General features: G+C 38.1%; 1 protein-coding gene across 6 annotated transcripts in view; it reads left to right on the top strand.

The window, feature by feature from the left end:
* Positions 1-19,808, top strand: part of LOC100117814 (anion exchange protein 2) — a 63,943-nt gene that overhangs the window by 25,429 nt on the left and 18,706 nt on the right. For 4 of the 6 annotated variants that reach the window (XM_008213958.4, XM_008213959.4, XM_016988825.3 and 1 more), the window contains 2 exons: positions 17,045-17,228; positions 18,625-18,706. In XM_008213958.4, the coding sequence (XP_008212180.1) occupies positions 17,045-17,228; positions 18,625-18,706 (266 nt within the window). Of the gene's footprint in view, positions 1-10,474; positions 11,115-17,044; positions 17,229-18,624; positions 18,707-19,808 lie in introns of those variants that run through there. The other 2 variants (XM_008213960.4, XM_032598881.1) reach the window with 2 other exon arrangements.

Raw genomic sequence — 19,808 nt, 5'->3', positions numbered from 1 at the left:
TTTCGCGGATGGGGAGTTTTGCGCAAGAGTTTGATCGATTGCGCCGAGCTCCCAGTGCTATATATAAGCTTGATAGTTTTCCGAGGATATTCCATTTGCGCTTTGTTTGATGGAAAATTTGTTAAAGGATTATCAGCTTTTGATGTTGAAGGATTCGATGTTGTAAAAGAAAAAAGAGAAATGGCTTACTGATATCAATAAGTGTCTCGTCGGGATCTCGACAGCACCAAAGTTTCTGGAAAATGTGATTTCACTTCTTGTCTACGCCATTTTTGTAATATATTTAGAATAATATATACTTTTTACTACCTATTAAAAACAAATTTTCAGAATTATGCTATATACTATTGTTTTTTATCACTTTCGAATTAAAGAGAGATAAACATTGTCGCTTTTCTTTTTTCAATTCAATCAAAATCAGTATGCAATGATACTTTGATAAAATATTTTTGATGGATCATTAAAAAAAATCTAGCGTAAACTTAACTTGCACAAATTGTACAACCTGAGTTGTAAAAACTTAGCCTAACTTTTTTATGATTGAAAACTTTATTCATCGACGGTTGTAACGTCAGTTTATGGCACATCAATAGAATACAGTTTCATATCTTTCTCTAAAAAAGTAAATAAATCTACGGTTTTCAAAAAAGCAATTTTCTTCTAATATTTTAGTTTGTCTGAAACTGCAGATGGCAAAGGCTTCTCTCTAAGTGGGAGTAATGCGATGCTTGATATTTCAGAGTTACATGTATGAATAAAATGAATTTATGTTTAAAATTTATTTTTTTCTATATTTGGGCAGAATTCTCGACAAACTTTTGTATTTGCGATATTTTCATCAGTGATAAATTTTTTAGTTAGATTCCCAACCAACTTTGTTTAGGCTGTAATATGTATACATTTTCTCAAAAAATACAAAAGATCTTGCATGTGATAATATCAGCTCTTTTGCAGTTTATTCAAAGTTTTTGATCTCTTATTACGAGATCCGATGGTCGGCTATATACAAGTCACTTGTAATCAGATAGCTTTCTTGAAAGTGTCCAGTTTGAAGGTCTAGAATAATAATTGATGGGTCACGAACTACTTAGATCACCAGGATTTTAAGTCGTTCATTCGTAAAGTTAATAAATATCCAGATAAAAATATGGATCCACGTATCCAATCTCAGAGATCTTCTTCAATCACGTTTCTCCACGTGTCGTGCCTGAATCTCTTCACAAATTCAGCAGCCGCACATCTCGCTCTGCATCAACAACGAGTCTCTGCACGGCGTCCGGAAGCATTCTCGCGCTTCTCCGAGCATTCGTCCAAGCACACATCCGCGCGGCGAAAGTCCTCGTCGTCGTCGTGGCTCGGCGTACATCTCATTTCCCTCAGAAGATCCGTGTATACATATACGCATACAGCACTCCGCACACTCGACCGAGATGCGACTGTAGCCAGTAGTCGCAAGCTTCGGGTTCAAGGTCGGCGCGCATGGCCGAGCAGCGATGCACGTATATGTGCGCGCATGTGTGCATGCGCGCGAGCTTGCAGCTACTCCGCTCTGCACCCCACCTTTACTTGCGCGCATACCTACACTTATCCCGTAGCGCCGGTCGATTTTGCTACTTCTACTGCTTTTCCAGCCGAGTACTGCAGCAAAATTGTGTGCTTTCGATTTCTAATGGATGATTTTCTTGGAAGTCTTTTTTTGATAGCTTGCTCTTATGCTTTAGACTGGCCACTGTACGTGCAGTTTTTTTCAAGCAATCAAAAATTATGGGAAACCAGGTTGACTTTTTATTTTTATTTATTTTTATTTTGAATTTTTATTTATGTTGAAAGTAAAAATATATTTATGCCAACCTACAGTCAAAGACGTCATATTACGTAGACCATACATTCTATCAAATATAAGCATATTTATAGTAATTTATGATACAACTTTATTATTTATGGAAAATCCAAGCTAACAATAATAACAAAAGCTGATTCTGATCTCTTATATTAAATCCGGGTTGAATATAACATAGCTGAATAAAATACGTCATGATTTCATGGAATTACACGAGCGTCGCTAATGTAAAGTTCAAATTTAACCATCACGTTGATTCAGAGCGAGTTTTACAAAGTATTTTTAACGTCATAGATGAGCAGAGATCTAATAAAGTTGGAAAAATCATTTTATTTTTACCTAAACTGTATACCCACGCTGAAGTAAAAAAAAACTAGTCTAATTGAAGCTATATATAGCAAATAAAACCCAATAATATACCTGATTGGGAAAACAATATGTTTCATAAAGCAATAACCTAGATCCAGTCGAACACTTTCAATTCCAGCAGTACACCATCGACCTTTGTTTCCCTTCTCCCACACCATCTTTCTTCCCCGATCGCGTTCGTTTCATCTCCGTCTTGCTCTGTCGTGTTAAGAGCCGAGGCCGAGAGTTTCACTGAAAATTCGTCTCCTTCTCCTCACTGCCTCGCACACTGTAGCACTCGTTTCATCTTCGTTTCCCAGTGTCTACGTGTTGAAGTCGGCGCTATGCTGCTCTAAGGAAGCTAAACCAGTCCGACTGCACTGCAACTATTTTTCTATACTAATTCTCTTGGGCAGGAAATAAGCTTCTGTATTATACCTGCCTATTTCTATGGTGCAATTTCCTTGTGTAGATCGCTTTTCGAATATACACTGAGAGAAAAGAATCCTTGACACAAAGAAGAATTCTTAACTGTTAAGAAAATTGGATTAAAATATGGACAAATCCAAGCGTCTTAACAGTTAGGTTTTCAGATTTTTGAATTTTCGTAACTTTCTTTCCGTCGACGTAAAATCACTAGCACTTTATAATTACTTGTTTTCACTTCTTATTATCATTTAGTATCGCATAAAGTACACTTTATCATTTAGTACTCACGAATAATCCTATACTAAAATCATTCTTATTACCATTATTATTCTTAGCGTAGTCTGATTCTTGAATAATTTCACTTTTCTTAGAAGATTTATCTTCTTCCATAAACATCAGAGAAAGGCTTACAGAGCTAGAAAGCATACATTTTTCTTCCTCTAAGTTTTGCAGATGTATGCGGGATTTCACATCACTTTTTTGGTCTCACTATACTCAATCGCATTAAAGTTATAATGTTCTACAAGTCTATTTACTAGATAGTTGTGGTGCACACCAAAGTGTACTATCCATGTACCTCGATTAGACCAATAGTTTAGATCAATCGAATTAGAATCATCGTAGAGCTTTGAGATTGCAATACGCACATCATCAGATTGGAGTTCTGGACTGTTGAAGAGAATAACACTAGCAGCACTGATATGAAATGGGTATAAAAACATACACAAAAGCATTCGCAGTTCTACACCAAACAATACTCAAAACAGTTTTTAATTATAAACTTTCATCTCCTGCCATTCAAAATTTTTCCACGCAAAAATCTGACAGCAGCATCATGCATCGTATTCACACTCGCCTTCAAACTCTAAAAAAAGCTTCTCCCCTCTCTAAAATCAAAACTAACGAGCAGCGCAAAAGCTCTCGGTCTCCGTGTCAATTTCCATTACACCACCTGCTCGCTGACGGTGAAAAAAAATTAATCCTCAAAAGTTCCGGTAATTTCGTCCTCAGCGCGCGATCTTTCCGGCTTCTTTTTTCTTGCTGCCATTAGCACCTGCACCCTTTCCATACACCTACATAATATACACACATCGACGCAAGGTTACACCGCTCGATAAACCCTGTGCCATGACCTAGCCCTCGTATAGACGCGGCAAGTTAATGTCGCGCACTCGCTCTCTGACTGACACGAACCGTTCGGGTCTTCTTTTTTTTCCATTTGACGCTAAGTGCTCAGCGTATGCTATCCACCGGTGTGCTGGCCTTTGTTCTGCTGATGCAACTACCTCCACACGCTCGGATAACAAAGAATGGCTTAATGATCGGGGATTATTTTAGGTCTTTTGGCCCGACATAGCGGGAGCTTGTAAGCGAGTTCATTCTGGTGAGTTTGTAATTATATACGCGATTGGTTTCTGAACACCTGTCGCTGCTATGAATATATCAACCGATTATGTGGGGCTAGGGGGTGTATTTTTTCAATAATTTTTTTTTGTTTGGGGAAATAAATAACGCTTCCACTCTTTCATATCAAGTGCAACAAGCTGTGTAATTTATTTCCACTGCATGACTACTGCAATAAGATGTTGTCAATGGGCACGGTAAAAAACTCTGCGAATTAATTTTTTCCCTAATTACCCAAGATCGGATTATCTTTTTATTAAAAGCTTCTCTGATGTACAAATAATTCAATGCGCTTTCGCTTGATCAGTAAATGCTTTTTTAAATTTAAATGTATGCAGCATCTTAAACGAACAAGAACTAAGTGGAATCATTCATTTGCTCGACCGAGCCACGCAGAGAAACACACAAAAGACAGTAAGATTTGTATCGCCGATAATTACTGCAACTCGATCCGGCTAAACTCGTTAGAGACCCAACGCAATTGATGGAAAGAATTTCCGTAATACCGTTAACACTAACAAAGAAGATTGCCGTCGACTCGCCATTACTCTGACTCCGAGTTACGCACTTGATCCTCCTTTTTATATGCAAAGAAACTTTCATTTCCTTCCTCCGCGCACGACACACAACAAACGAATGCCCACAGCGTATTTCCATCCATTACCATTGCAGCAGCAGCAGCGTGACGCAAAAGAAAGGGAAGAAAAATCCACTTGTTTTCACGCACCGCAGAATCCATTAACCTTATTCAGGTCGTCGTTGGCGAATATTATGCACGCGTGCGTCGCGTTTGCGCCTGAAAAATTGCAACCGATACGATGTTCACCTTTAAACTTCACTTTGGGTATACAGACTAATGGTTTATGAATGAGTATTACGGGCTACTATTATCGCGGAGTAATTATCTTATACGATGACCTTTCTCGGCAATATCGCCCATCGGTCGATGCATTGTGTCATAAAATACTGTTAAGTTGAAGGAAGACACGTGTCGCGCAGTGTGAAGATATTAAAATATAGAGGTGCATACTGCATATTATAAGTTATTAATCATCTTACGATAGGTGCTATGAGTTTATGAGAGGTTTTATTTTTTTTATTTTATGTATTTATCTTGTGAGCTAGTATGTATGCTTATAATTGAGTAAAATGTATAGATATATGCTATATTATTATACTATAGAAGCGTTTCAAAACTTTTTACAGGTGAGCAAATTTTGTAAAAATTAATTTGCTGTAGGATCGAATCAAATATACTTTCTTTTCAAATACTCTTTAATCAAAACAAAAGTATAATTGTGGGTTAATAACACCAGGGATGAGCTATTTGGCGTCATACAATATTATATAGCCTAGCGCAATAACAATTATCTATTATGGTCAACGGACCTCTGCGCCTGATTTTTCAGGCACAAAGTAAACGTATTTCAACAACAATCCACATAGTCTCAACAAAATTACCGGCCTCTATTTCTAATTTGCATTTTGCTTGTCTAAATTTCAGCTCGACTGCATAGCCGCGCATAAATTTCGCTGATAATAAGACGTATGTTGCATAACCAGAGCGCGAGTATTATTATATACAGGCGCGCGCATGGACTTGCCCGTTTTCACGGATGACCGACACTTGTTGCGTCTGCGCGCGCTTTACCAGCTGTCAGCACAGCGCGAGCGCATAGCGCAGCCCCGCCAAAGGAATATGAGGGGCTTCGGAAGCAAACGTTATAGAGTGAGAGAGAGAGAAAGACCGAGCGAGAATCAGCTGGGTGGCACGGGACTATTTTAGCATATGTCAATACCCAGACTTTGCGGCACAGCTCGCTCCTTCTATTTTCAAGTTGCTCTTTCTCTTTCGTTCGGCGCAAGCTGCGCGCAAGCTCCGCTGCTTGCGTCATCCGTGAATATCTGCAGCAACGACGGTCTGATGTCGCGGCTTTGTCTTCCGTTTCGTTTTGTCGAACTTTGCTTTTTCACTTTTTAAAGGCGCATGCGGGTATAATAAGAGGGATGACGTTGGTTGCTTTGTGCTGCTGCTTTTCTGTTAGTATACAAGGGGTTGCTTGCATGCGCAAGCTTCTGCGTCGTGCACGCGAGGTATTCGTTGAAAGGAAAATGTCCTTTTGAGAAGCTTGATATTTTGCACTGTAAATTTAATCAAAAACGTCGGGCGAGTGAGCACAGTTGAGAAGGCTGTATTGAAAATGACATTCTTTTTATGTACCCGACTATACAAGAGCCAAAATGAACAGATTCAAACCTTCAATATTTTACATTGTTGTTTGATGACTACTTTTTCTTATGATAACAACTGTGTGATATTTGATTTTTTCATTTTGTAACTACTTTCAAAAACAATATTGATGCCTAATATCACCCGAAAGAAGAGTGGATACGTTTTTGTAATCTCATTAATTGTTTATTTTTTGAAGAAGCTATTCGAAGGGTTTAAATCGACAATAATATTCTAAGATGAAAACACAAGAGTCATCGCACAGTGGTGATAATTCGAAATGAATTCTTCTTTCTGCAACGACAATCCTCCAGTCCTCTCGAGTTACAAGAAAAATGTTGTCTTCTCTTTCTAATAGGATGGCATTTTCTTTCCTTTGTTGTTGCGATCATCTGCAGGGAGAAGACTGGTTTGTCGTTATCAGAATAATATGATTACAATATTTCAATAACCGTGTTTCTTCGTTCGCTTTACAGAATATTTCTCGCTGAAATGAAAGTATGGAAAATATATATTTTTATTAACTCGATCGCTGATGTACAATTGCATTCTTTTGTAATAAAACGTAAGCTCGCGCGTCAGAGTTGAATATAGGAAATTAATTTTTCCGTTGAATTTAAACTTTGCAGAAGAACCGTCGTCATTCTCATAATTCGCTATTCCAGTAAAATTAAGAATTACAGCAAAATTATACTTAAATCTGAAATGCACAATGCACAATCTCCTTTTTTCTCAGAATACACATGACAGTCGTTTTCGTTAAAAGAGGATTTTACCTCGTACTCGAATGAATAATGCAATTTATAATTTGAATATATCTTGCAAAACGTTTCTCAATATTCTCATCTTTTATCCATTGCTATATTTATAGCATTACTATATATAACATTTTCATATATGGTACACCATGTACAGTAGAAAAGGGTCGGCTACAATCAGACATTCCACATGATGGACGATGAAGGCGTTGCTGTGAACTACACAGTTTTCCTAAGAATTCTCTTTCAAGCATTTTAGCACCTCGTGAGTTTATCGCGTCAATAAATTTTCCTTTATTAAAAACGAAAATTCCTTTCCTTTATACCAGCTCGTTCCATCAATACCAACTATAGCAGACGAGACGTATAATGAAATAAAGAGCGCGATAAAACTTTCGTCGCACCGAGTATCCATCTAGACGAAATCTCGGAGAGAGCGTCACATTCAAGTGACGATTTCGCTATCGCAAATTGAAACTAACTCACGCAGTTAGAGAGAATCCCTCCTATCGAAGAGAAAACGACGCGGTATGCAGCGCAAGCTGCCCCACCCCATCGTATATTCTATCCACGCAGCCGACGATCTCTCTCTCTCTCTCTCCCTCAAGCGCGAGCCTATCTACCGGTTAAAGCTCCTCTCTAAAGCTCCACGAGTATGTACATGTATATACATACATCTTCGTCTCGCTCCAGTCAACACACGAGCCCTGCGCAGCAGTATATATAGCAGCCAATTTGACCCCCGTGCAGTCTCGCTCGCGCATTTCTGGGTCGTCCGGGCCGCCGGGGATGGACCCGGAACGTCGACGTCGAAGGCAGAGAGGTGCGCTACACGTTTTATCGATCCGCGGCCGTACGGCTGATTCGTGCGCCTAGGAATTCAAATGCCGATGACGCTATCGGTAGCTGCCTGTTTAAACGAGCATTGGCTTACGGGGAGAATTTTGATGATGATGCGAGCGAGCTATACTGCGTTAACGCTGGGAAACTCTGCGGCAACTGCATAGAGCTTGAATTATATTCACTGTGCCCCTAGGCCCATCAGCTGGATAAATGGGCAATTAAATTTTCTAGTTTTCAAAGTTTACAATTGGTCGGCATGCTCGTTTGGGAGAGTAGGCGTTCTTCTTTTCAGGCTCTATTGATTGCGCGGTATTGTTGTTTCCAATTCTTGGGGATGTAGGATGGAGTATTATGTGTTTAGTATGATCCGGTGTTCTCTAAGGAGATAGTGCGTGTCTTCAAATGAATGTAAAGTTGTCTAGAAGTCCCGAGTAAACTTTAATGAGGTTTGGAAACGATTTTAATGCATGCTATATACCATCAAAAGTTTCTGCGCAATAGTTTTTTTTTATGTAATAAAACACTTGGATGATAAAGAATGCAGCGTTGGGTGCATATTAAAAATGTTAATGCTATAATTACCGCCATTATTTACTACACGTTTTATGTAAAAGAGTTGAAACTTTCATATGAAAGAAGCATTAATGGAGTTTACTTAGAATTTTAGAAGCACTTCTGGGATACTGTATCAGCATTGTGAGTGACAAACATTTGCATATCCTTACCGCTTTTCTATTTATGCATAATAGCGATAATACACTTTTTACAGGCGTTTAATTTTGCATAATAAAAATTTGAAAGTCAACAGACGCTTGGTTATGAATTTAAAATGCATTCTAATGGTCTTGAAAATGTTATGCATAGTCGGTGACCTTGATGAAAAGTAACTATTTTTAACAGCTGATTCTTATTCAGGATATTCTGCTATAGCTGCAGACACGCTAAATACAGTTATAGCGTATTGAAACTGCATTGTGATCTATTCATGAGGATGACTATAATAAATCCCAAGTTGAAGGGCTTGTATAAACCTCGAATACGTAGCCTGTGCGTTCTATCTAGGACAATGATATGTGTTATGATGTATCGTAATCAGGCGATTTTCGGCGTACGTGACCTTTGCGTTTATATATGAAAATTGTTTTTATCAGAACAGTTTCGAAAATTATGGATAAAATATTGTTGATTTACTTGCATAATAAATTATACAAAAATGTATGATGCACAAGAACATTAACTTTTTATCGAGTATGTAATTAATTAAAAAAAAAATTGGTGAATTATTAAAATATAAAATGTTATTTTTCAGAAATACATAATTGACGTCAAAAAATGAATAATATACTCTTGAAATTAACTAAATTATTGGATAACCGAAGGCCAAGAAGGTCACATGAAAACAGGAAACATTCGAGTAATATTCATATCTAAATACGAAATTTAATAATTGTTAGTAACAAGACAGTTCGGTAAATTAAATAAAAATCGTGAACCTTTTTACCGTTACCTCCAACAATGAAGGCCATCATCATAATCACAAGCAAAAAGGGAATAATGACAATATCGCAGAATTACAGGAAGTCACTGAATGTACGACATTTCAAAATGCCTATAAAATGACCGACATAAAAGTCTATAAAAACATGACAATCTTTGAAAAAATCTTGGAAAGTTATTTCACTATCTAATCAAAATACTGCGCATCATTAATTCATATAATAAATGTTGTGCTTATAATATTTTGCTTCCTGTAAATAGTTAACTGACGGCCAACGTAGCTCTACCGTAAATTCACAGCAGGAAACAACTTGTTGTAACTAATCGATAAAAATTCCATTTATTTCTGTCACTTTCCAACCGCTCCATGTATAGAACTGCTCTCCTTACAGTTCACTAGTTTTTAGTCGTTGAAAATGATCAACTATATACATTGTTTCATCGCAAAGAACGATTGTCCCATTCCGTTCGTGTCGTATATGCAATAACCATCATCCCCCTACCACGATCTCTTTTAAAACAAAATCATCCTTCTCCCTCAAATTCAACGCCTAATTTATCATATAGGACACAAGAGCAAGCAGCACTACGTCATCCCTTATCCTCCAATCGAATTACCTCGCGGCTATTATTATTCCTGCTAAAACAAACGGATCATCAATTCCGGCGCGAGTAATAAGAAAATCCCTCTCATTAAAAACGAAATCCCAGCCGGTACCAGACCACAAATCTGGAACCCGAGCACACGCCTCCCCTTCAGCATTCGTGCCGCGAATAAGATCTCCCGCGCAGCGTATAGAGCAGCAGTGTGCTTGCATGCGGACTCTTTTTCTCTCACGACATATCGGGCAGGAAAAATCGTCCATAAAGCCAAGCCGCAATTAATAAAGTGAAACTCTGCGGAGGGCAGCTCTCCTCTCCGTATACGTGCGTTACGTATATAGGCGGCTCTACTGTACACTCCCCACCTACACGCCGTGCATAGGGAAGGAGGTGGTGAGGAGAACGAGCCGAGCCTTTCGCCCCTTCGGAAAGTGGGGTTGAGGCTGGCGCCGGCGCATCTAAAGCCGGCGCGCGCGCTACCGTCATCCCTCTCGGCCCGGGATACGGCATGACCGTCGGCTGCTGCAGTTCCGTCGCTACTGCCCGGAAGTAGCGGTCGTCGCGGACGCGCCGCGCTTCGACTGGCGAACCGGGCCGCGAATTTCTTTTATATTCTATTTATCACGTACTTATACGGTTTTGTTTTGGAACTTTAAGACAAGTAGTCGTATAGTGTGCAAACCCTATTTATTTAATAGTTCTTAATTCTGTAAAGCGACGTTGTTGTTGTGAACGACTCTTCAACAGTACTCGGCTCTCCTTCTGTTCTTTTTATTCCCGAGCATGCTCTTAAAGTAATAGCAGGTACACGTGGCCACACTTATGATTTTCAAGCACGTTCTTTCGCCCCATCGAATTTAATTCTTAGGCGCGCCACGAGTGTCTTGTATTTACACCTAATTTTTGTTCAAAAGTGAGGTGGATAGTGACCGTACTCTGGTTCTCTTAGTTGACGTACTGTAACGACAGAGAATTAAGTTAAGATGTGACTGTGGTAAACCGCTCGCTGATACTCGAAATTCGATTGCTTTTTAATTGTGTCAAGCTGGCTGCCACGAGACCCAGTTAACACTTTCAACTCGACTACATTATTTAACACTGCTCGGATTATGGAACTAACTGCTTAGGAAGGCTACGTCGTTCTCGCGCCGTTAGACGAAATGTAAGTTTCTACTTCTAACACGTCGCCTTTAAAAGTTTCTTTCCACTCGTTTCGCTTTAATTCGTCGCACTAAATTTGTCACAGGATTGTAGGCCTCAGTTAACAATCGTTACGTCTATGTAATATTGACGCTCGTTCGCTGCATGACGTACAACTTTTCGGAAAACTTTACTTATTTTCGCGCATTTCATTCGTGACTTTTCAATGATGAGGTATAAGAAAAAGTCTGTAACTACTTAAGTATTCAATCTACAGCTTCATACAGAGCCATTCGATCGCCATGAAAAATTACTGTAATCATTGATCGAAGTAAAAGCATCATGTATTCAGTCGAGCGAAGTTTCTAAATATAAATTGTAACTTCAACATCTGGACGTGGCAGGAGTACAATATAATATTGACACATTTGTACCAATTCAATGTATAAATATGGTCAACATGACATTTTTTAACTTCTACTCGTATCACTTGAAAAAGTTAATGCATAGAAGTGGAATCGATCTAAAAAACTTTGCTATTTGGGCAGCCGAAAATAACTCGCTAAAACCTGTAGCCCTGATCTGCAAATAGAACTGAAAATTTGTTTTATGATAGAACGATGATCTAACCTTACAAATTTTTCCAAAGCTAAAAATACAAAAATTTCTGAAGTAAAATCGGAAAACCTTCGCAGCAGAGCTAACTCTATCTCTAACTAAAAAAACACCCACTCTAAACTCTATCGATCAGCTGAACCGGCACTGTATCGTCCCAAAATTCGCGGCCATCTCTCACTCCGATTTGCAAAAAAGAAAACGAAAAAAAAATGGTCCCCCTTTGTTGGAAATCCGCGCTGGCATTAAAACTTTCTCATATCGGTTCGCTCGAGCGACTTCAATTTCGTCGGCGCTTATCCGGGAAATCCGGCTTTCCTCTTTCTCTCCCTTGCTCTCTTTCCGTGTCGGGCCGTGGGAAAATTAGACTCGCGCGCGAGAGATGGAAAAGTGCATCCTGCGTTTCAGGGCAAGGCAAAGCCGGGCTCTGCACTTGTCACCTCGCACCGCTGCTCGAAATGGACTTTACTCTTGGAAAATCGATGAGCCACGCGAGGGAGAAGGCTGCGTGCACCACCCCCGCGACAGCGGCGCGTCTATAGACTACACGAGACGACGACGATGACGATTCCACAGGGAAAACGTGTGTCAGCGGAGGTGGTGTATAGTACTAACGCAACATGGTGTTGTTTTCGAAGCGATGCTGTTTTGCATGAGGGATTGAGAAGCTGGTGGTATTGTTATATGCGGGAGATTGTGGTAGCGATGATTTGCTGCTGCTGGTAACACAGATGCGGTTTGTTGATGGTTTGGGGCTGGGCTGGATTTGAGAGGAATTTTTATTGTTTTCATGACGGAATTCTAATTTTGGATGTTTCGTCTACGGATCTGCTGGATGGTATTGTCGCTTGAAGTGCCGTGTCTTTTACAAGGAAATAACTAATGCTTATTATAAATAACAAATGTTTAATATGTATTTAGTTTTTATTTTGACTTGTTACAAACCTGTTCAAATCAATATCGATGTGCATATTTCTTTGAATACATAATTTGGTTTGGTCTATTTTTTTAAAAGAATTTGTATGCTTTAACGAGAATTAATATATTTTGAATACAATGCGCTTTTCTTAAAAAAAAAAAAAATAAATAACACCAATAATAATCACACGAATTAGTATGAGCACATTCTCTTGAAAACGCGTTAGAGAATGAATAATGGATTTCAGTTGAAAAACAATTATCCGAATTACAATTAATCGTTTAAGCTTGAATAATAGACAAACCAGTAAATTAATTTCAACGAAGTTATGCAAATGTTATGTATATGCGGTTGAAATTCAAATCTTTGATTGATTTTTAGCGATTTAATTATTTAAAAAAAAGTAGATTATGCTCTTGTAGATGGTCGACATACGTGAAGGTCGTGTAATACTCTGCGCGGAATCGATTGAAATCTTAAGAAAACGTGTTGAACGAGAAGGGGCCTAAGTGAAACAAAAAAGGTGGGTCACGGGGTGACCTAACTCTGACGCATATCAGAGTTAAGAGGACCTGAGGAAGCATGTAAAAACTGCACGGATTCAATTTTTTTCAGTGAGATGAACGCGATGTTCGCACTTTAAAATTAATTAATTTGCCGTGGGTAATTAGCCATAATAAAATTTTCAAAGGGGAAAAATTTGAATGATTTATGCACTGATTAAGATGCATAAATAAAAGAATATATCTCCCTTCTATATTAAACATTTTTAAACAAAAGTGAGTTTTTAAATTTATGTTCCTTAAAAATAGAAGACTTTTCCCTTAAGAAAAGTAAGGGAGTTACTTTTCCCTTTTCAAGAGAATTCGTACAAACTTAGCAAAGTTTAATTATTAACAATATAATTTGTGCATATGTAAACACGTAGCTTTATTTTTTATACCAATGAAAGTTTTACTTTTTAAGTTTAAAAGAACTTATGTAGCTCATTGAAGTGGAAAAATTTCTCAAATTTACGTCGTGGTACCTAGAAAAAAATAGTATCCATTTCTTTTCGTTCTCTTGCATTTAAGAAATAAATCAGTCGCAGCTATCCGTTGTAACAATAGTAGTACATAAAGTCACTATTCGCGGAGCTTAATGAAAAAAAAAACAGTAAGGGCGCAATAACGAGAATAAGAATAAGAGTAAGATAGTATAGAGAAAAGAAGCTTGTGTAATTTGCGAGAAGCACGTGATAGTGTCGACATTGTACCGCTCAGCAATGACTACCGTTACTGTTTCTGATGCTAAAGTAGAAAGTCGTTAAAATCCGGTGTTCGTCATACATCACATGTTTTTTACTCTCCGGAGATTTTGCTTGAGCGAAAATGTAGATATCCTTACCGTAACATAGGTAAATAATGAGAGAGCGAGGTAAAAGATTGAAGAAATTTTGCCTCGAGTTTTTTGAAGTTGTAAAATAAAGCTAAGGTTAAGATGTTTTTTTTTGTTGCAAATTTAGCATGCAGGGCAACGAGAATTTGTACCAAAACATGTAATTTGACTAACATTATATTTTATGTTAAAAAAGTAATCACCTAGCAACCGTATAACTTTGATTGTTCAACTTTCAAATCAATAATTTTATAGTAAGGAGATTTACATAAAAGCTTCTTCTTCGTTAAACTTTAACAGCGCTGATTACATGTCAAGCTTATTTCGTTCTAAAGTTTAAAATAATCCACTTTTTCAAGAAACGTTAATCTTCTTATCGTAGTAACTTATTACTGTCAAACTAAGTTATGCACTGCTATGATTAATGAGGTGTAAGCCGATTCTACCGGATGAATAAATCTGGTAATCGACCAATTCTACGTAATTTGTTATATATTCTCCTTAAATTTATGTCGTGAAATCGATAATATCTTTTTTGACAGTGTCGAGACATTCTGCGCGTTAAAGGAACAAAGTTAATTTCAACAAAACTCATTCGAAACGAAACAATAGCTCAAAGTTGTTTTCAAACACGTTATTCTATTTTAGTTGGACCCATAATTTTTTCAAGTACCAAAATCAGTGTAGTAAAATTTAAACACGTACATGCAGCCTTTCTGAATAAAACATAATTTATCATGCGTTAAATTGTTAGCAAGCAGCGCGCTCTCGAGGCGTCAAAAATATTTGTAGAACAAAAACGGCGCACTTTGCAGCGAAAAACTATTTTTAAAAGTTTCGCGAGGCATCATCAAAAGAGCGGTAAAGAGCTAGTGCACCCTGTCTAGCCGTGACGTCACTGTGTCCGCGTGTGCAACCCTTTGGAACGCTTTAACGAAATGACGTCACACGCGCGGCAGCTTCAACACAGCGTAACTTCTGCAAATTGAGTTTATCCTAGTTGTGAATAAATACCACGAGTCCTCCGCGTGTCGAACAGAAAAAGTTTGTCGAGCGTCAACGGAAAAAAAGAAGAGGAGGAATCGTCTGACTCTCGCTACTCAGTCTCCATTATCTTCTAAAACGGCGTTTTCTTGTTATACAAGCCACTCCATCTTTTCCTCGCCACCGCCTCGCCGAGAGGCATCCTTAAAGACGAGAAGTCGAAGGCGTCGAAGATTGCGGCGAGATAGCGCCCCACACATGCACACGTACGTGTAAAAAAAGCGCAGAGATAGGGAAAAAAAGGTGAGAGCGCAGAGTAAAAGTGCGGGTGTGCAGGGTCGCGGTTTCAGAAAGAGGGAGGGAGGGAGAGAGAGAGAGAGAGAGAGAGAGAGAGAGAGAGAGAGAGAGAGAGAGAGAGAGAGAGAGCCAACAGTGGCGGACAGTAGCTGCTGCGCCGGGTCGCGGGGCCGAAAGCTCAAGTTCAAGGACGCGGCACCGCATCGACCGGCTGCAGCGCCACCACCGCGTCCTCGACACTATATCTCGCTCTCTTTCGCCGCTACTGCTAGTGTCACGTGCTCACTGCTACGCTGCCTTCCGCTTCCGGAGTCTCCGTCATTTGAATTTCGTTTGCCTTTATTATCTTTTATCTTAACTAGAGAGTGGGAGAGAGTATAGAAAGCTGAAAAGTTTCTGTTTTCATTGTTGAGAGCGTGGATGCTTGATTACGTTTCGTCAAGGTGCTAGATTGGTTTTAAACTGCCTTTTTACTATGTGAAAAATACTCTTCTAATTATATGCTTTGTGGGTGTCTTTGTATATTCTGCCGTCGAGAATCGCTTTATGATTTTTAATTTCAGAAAGAAACTGTACCCTTGTAAACCCGTAAAGGGTTTCAAGGGTGTCAGTAAAGCTTTATATTCATAAACACGTTTATCATTCGCGAATAAATAAAGAAGCGGGTTCAAAAATAAACGAAAAAGCTAAATCAAACGAGATTACTGATGCGTCCCACTTACGTTTTACTTTTACTGCTGAAACGAAATGTACAATAAAAATTGCTTATCTCGTAATGTAGTCAAATTTAATAGATAATTTGATAACAGGCTTCTATTTTACTAGCTCTTTTCTTAACGTGTGATGTTAGGTTGATCGTAAGTTTCTGAGCCACTTTAATTTTACATCTTGTTAGATAACTTATGTTGATCACAATTCTTAACAAATTAGCTACCAACTTTCAAATTTTAATATTTTCTTATCACGAAAACATCAGAGTGCCATTGCATTTTCAAATTGGATTTTCTCTCAAGAAATTCCACTCTACTCTGATAAGTAATCAAAAACTTTGGATTTTTTTACACAATTTTATAATAATCTGTTTTTGAGTAGCCTTGATAAGTGAGCAGATTCTGATAGTTCGGAAAGGAAAAATATTGGCACCTTGACACAAACCAAAGGGAGAATAGAAGATGCAGAGCCACTGAGTGTAAGCTCTCTTAGTATAATGGTTTGTTAGCTATTATCCAGAGGAAACTTGACCGACGGATACATTAAAGTTTTGACGCTAAGAGTACACGAAGTTGAAAACTGACGAGAAAATCATCTGAATCTAAAAAGAAATCTACTTTTTCTTTAATTTTCCGTCCAATTATAAGTACCATCAATCTTTTTTCTAGTAACGACGGGGAAATTGAAAAGAAAATTAGGTGAATAATTAATAGTACTATCGTCTCAGGATTCGCATCCATGATGATGTATTAATGAAATTCTATACAACAAAAGAGCAAATAAAGCGCAGAAAGGCGAACATCCTTATCTTTGTTGTGTCGGGTGTCCCGGTCAGATTATCATTATCAACTCAACGAAGCTGTTAAAAAAAGTGGACAAAAGTTCATTTTATCACGTAACATAGTCTTCCAGACGATAACGTATACAGTTTGGCATTAAAAAGTCGATCACCTGATCAGCTGAGAGAAAAAGTTTTACGAGCGAAAACGCGATGAAACTGTTTATTGGCAAGAAATTAAAGAATGTTTTTGTGTCTTTGGCAATTTCAGACCGACGGACATGGCGCGGAAACGGTACAAGAGCTCGACGAGGAGATGGAGAAGGTGTTCGCGATGGACGCCGGAGAGAAGTTCGACGTAGCCCGGTTTGGATCGCCCTCGGAATCAGTCGGCTCAGATCGTGATCGCGACCGAGGACCTAACATTCCACGCTATGGTGATCGTGGTCTGGATCGTAAGTATTTCTTTCATGTTTCTTTATTTTATTCCTATATTCACATCGGATGCACTGTGATTTACTTACGTCTCTTTTAAAAACACTTAAATTTTTACACACACTTACATGATTACATCGAAACGTCGAGTGCGCGAACTTGTGAAATTATTCAACGAATCACTCTCAAAACTTGGAACAACAGTTATAGCGAATAGCCTTTTCATTCAGTGAATGAACCTATACCTATGTATATGCATGTCTTTAAGAGCCGCCAGTCCGATATAGCGACAGAAAAGTTCAAGCTTTGTGTTCGAGACGTTCACGCTTGAGTCTTTCTATTGAGGGAATGACGACGCGTCTGCCGCGCGTAATAATCTTGGCACGAGTCGCTAAAATTACGAAACGACCAACGGCGTTCCGGGCGCAATTTTTTACTGCTGCTTATTTGGTGCTGCACGTGATTCGAGCTTTACTCGTGTCTACCTCGCGTTATTAACCTTTATGAATCGATATTTCAATATCGAAATCGTTTGGACTAGTAAGAAATTCAAATATGTGCTAAAAACGTGAACGAACTGAAAAATCTAGAAAACTGTCAAAATTACAAATGCTTTATAATTTGTACTTTAAACTTTCGCAATGTTTTATAATCTCTATGTCTTCTAATTAGATATGTAACTCTTGATTTGACGATCAGCTTTAATAGTCTACTTTTCTAATAATTTTTTTTTCATACTAATTTATTCGTTAGTTATTGACACCGCCTTCACGTTTGCCGTCTTTTAACTCTGCCCTGACGGATTTTCTAAAACTTATGACAAGTATTTGTACGTAGATTGAATTTGAGATGAACATTTATTCTAAAACTGCAAGACGTGCAATTTTTCCTTTTTTTAATAAATTATTTGTAACATCGTTGTCTCGTGACATTAATATCTCCGGAAGTAGAACGTATGTAATATAGAAATGATGATATCGGAAAAAGTTTGTATACATGTTGTGAAAAGTATTTAGCGAATTCAATCTGTTTAACCCATTGACCCACTTCTAGGTTTTATCACTGCTTTCTTGCTTTTGAATTCTAAGTAAAAAGTTTCCAACTTTTTTCGATTGCATCTATTTTCGAGAAGACATACGAATTTTCTGAGTCTTAAAAAGCGGGCGATGGACAGTCGAATAAAGCAAATAATCGCACAGCATGAAGTTCCAATCAAGATAAATTTACTATATCTCACATCAAGTAATGTTAATATATTATACACAGTTTATACAAAAACACAATTAGACTATGAACTATTATCAAATTTTTATTATTCTATTGTATGCGCTCAAATTATTTTTAATTTCAACATCACGTGATTCCTGAAATAACAAGCATTTAATCCATCTATTTTTCTCTTTGGTTTTGTTACAGAACATCGAAAGAAGAGCTACCCACACCCGCACATGCCACTGAAGAGTCTTCACTCGAGATCTATGCGACGTCATTTATCACCGTAAGTCCTTGATTCTCTAGTGACACTTTCCATCACTTTTGCAAGTATTTTAGAAGAACTTAATCTCAAGTGGTTCGTTTGAGTTTCGAAGTGCACAAATTTGACAATTTTAAGACTTAACCGGATTTGTCAGTATGTACGAGATTATGAGACACATCAGTTGGCGATGACGAAAAATTTCAGGCGACTCGATTTCCGGCATCAAGATTATTCAATATTATACATGTAATTGTTTAAACTCACCCATGGACGTCTAGTTTCTCTTCCATTCTTTTCTCTTCGAAGATGTGTTATATTACTGTTCCCGGATTATTCAACCCTCAACCATAGAAATCATTAAACGTGAAAAATGCTTTTCCAACGCCTCATCCGTTTTTTATCCTTCTAGAGGATCAAATCGGCTCGACTATGTTATTATACTCTGGCGCGGTTTTGACAGTTTTTCATTGTCAGGGAGCCTTAGTCTGTGTATCCTATAACGCAGAGTAGTATATGTAGGAGGGAAAGTGAGAAAACGTACTTCATAATGGAAAAATCGCTATGAAGGCGCCCTTGATCGCTTTCCAAGCATAAAACCGATAAAGCCGAGATCCAGCGAAGGGTAAGCGAAATCGTACCGAGAAAAAGCAGGTCGTTCCCGGAACGGATTACGATGTTCTTCCCCTTTTTTGTGGTGTTTCACGTGCTGAGTTAAGTACTCATTGATGTACTTTGTTTTTGAAAAACTCAAAGGACCTCGTTACGCTTTGTTTAAGCCGTTTGTAAACATGTGTTATAAATGATCCTGCCGCGCAAGAACGCGAAAAATTAAGTGAATTCTTTCTACTCTCTTTTGTAAATGATTTTTAAAGCTGTATTAATTATCTTTCAAACTTTTAACAGAAATAAATATGCATTTGAAAATCTTATATTATCGAAGCGTCTTTCTCGGCATGCTTCCATAAGATTATGTCCATCTTTAAAGCATAGTAAATAGAACTTTTTTTTAATACAGTATGTCTTATTACATTTTTTGCAGCGCTCAAAATAAATTATTAAAAAATTTTAATATCGGATATGAAAGTAGGTCATAAACCCTTTTTTGTGTCACTTATAACTTTTT

This window comes from Nasonia vitripennis, chromosome 1 (assembly GCF_009193385.2).
Source record: "Nasonia vitripennis strain AsymCx chromosome 1, Nvit_psr_1.1, whole genome shotgun sequence".
Classification (NCBI taxonomy): Eukaryota; Metazoa; Arthropoda; class Insecta; order Hymenoptera; family Pteromalidae; genus Nasonia; species Nasonia vitripennis.
This window is presented reverse-complemented; position numbering and strand designations above follow the sequence as displayed.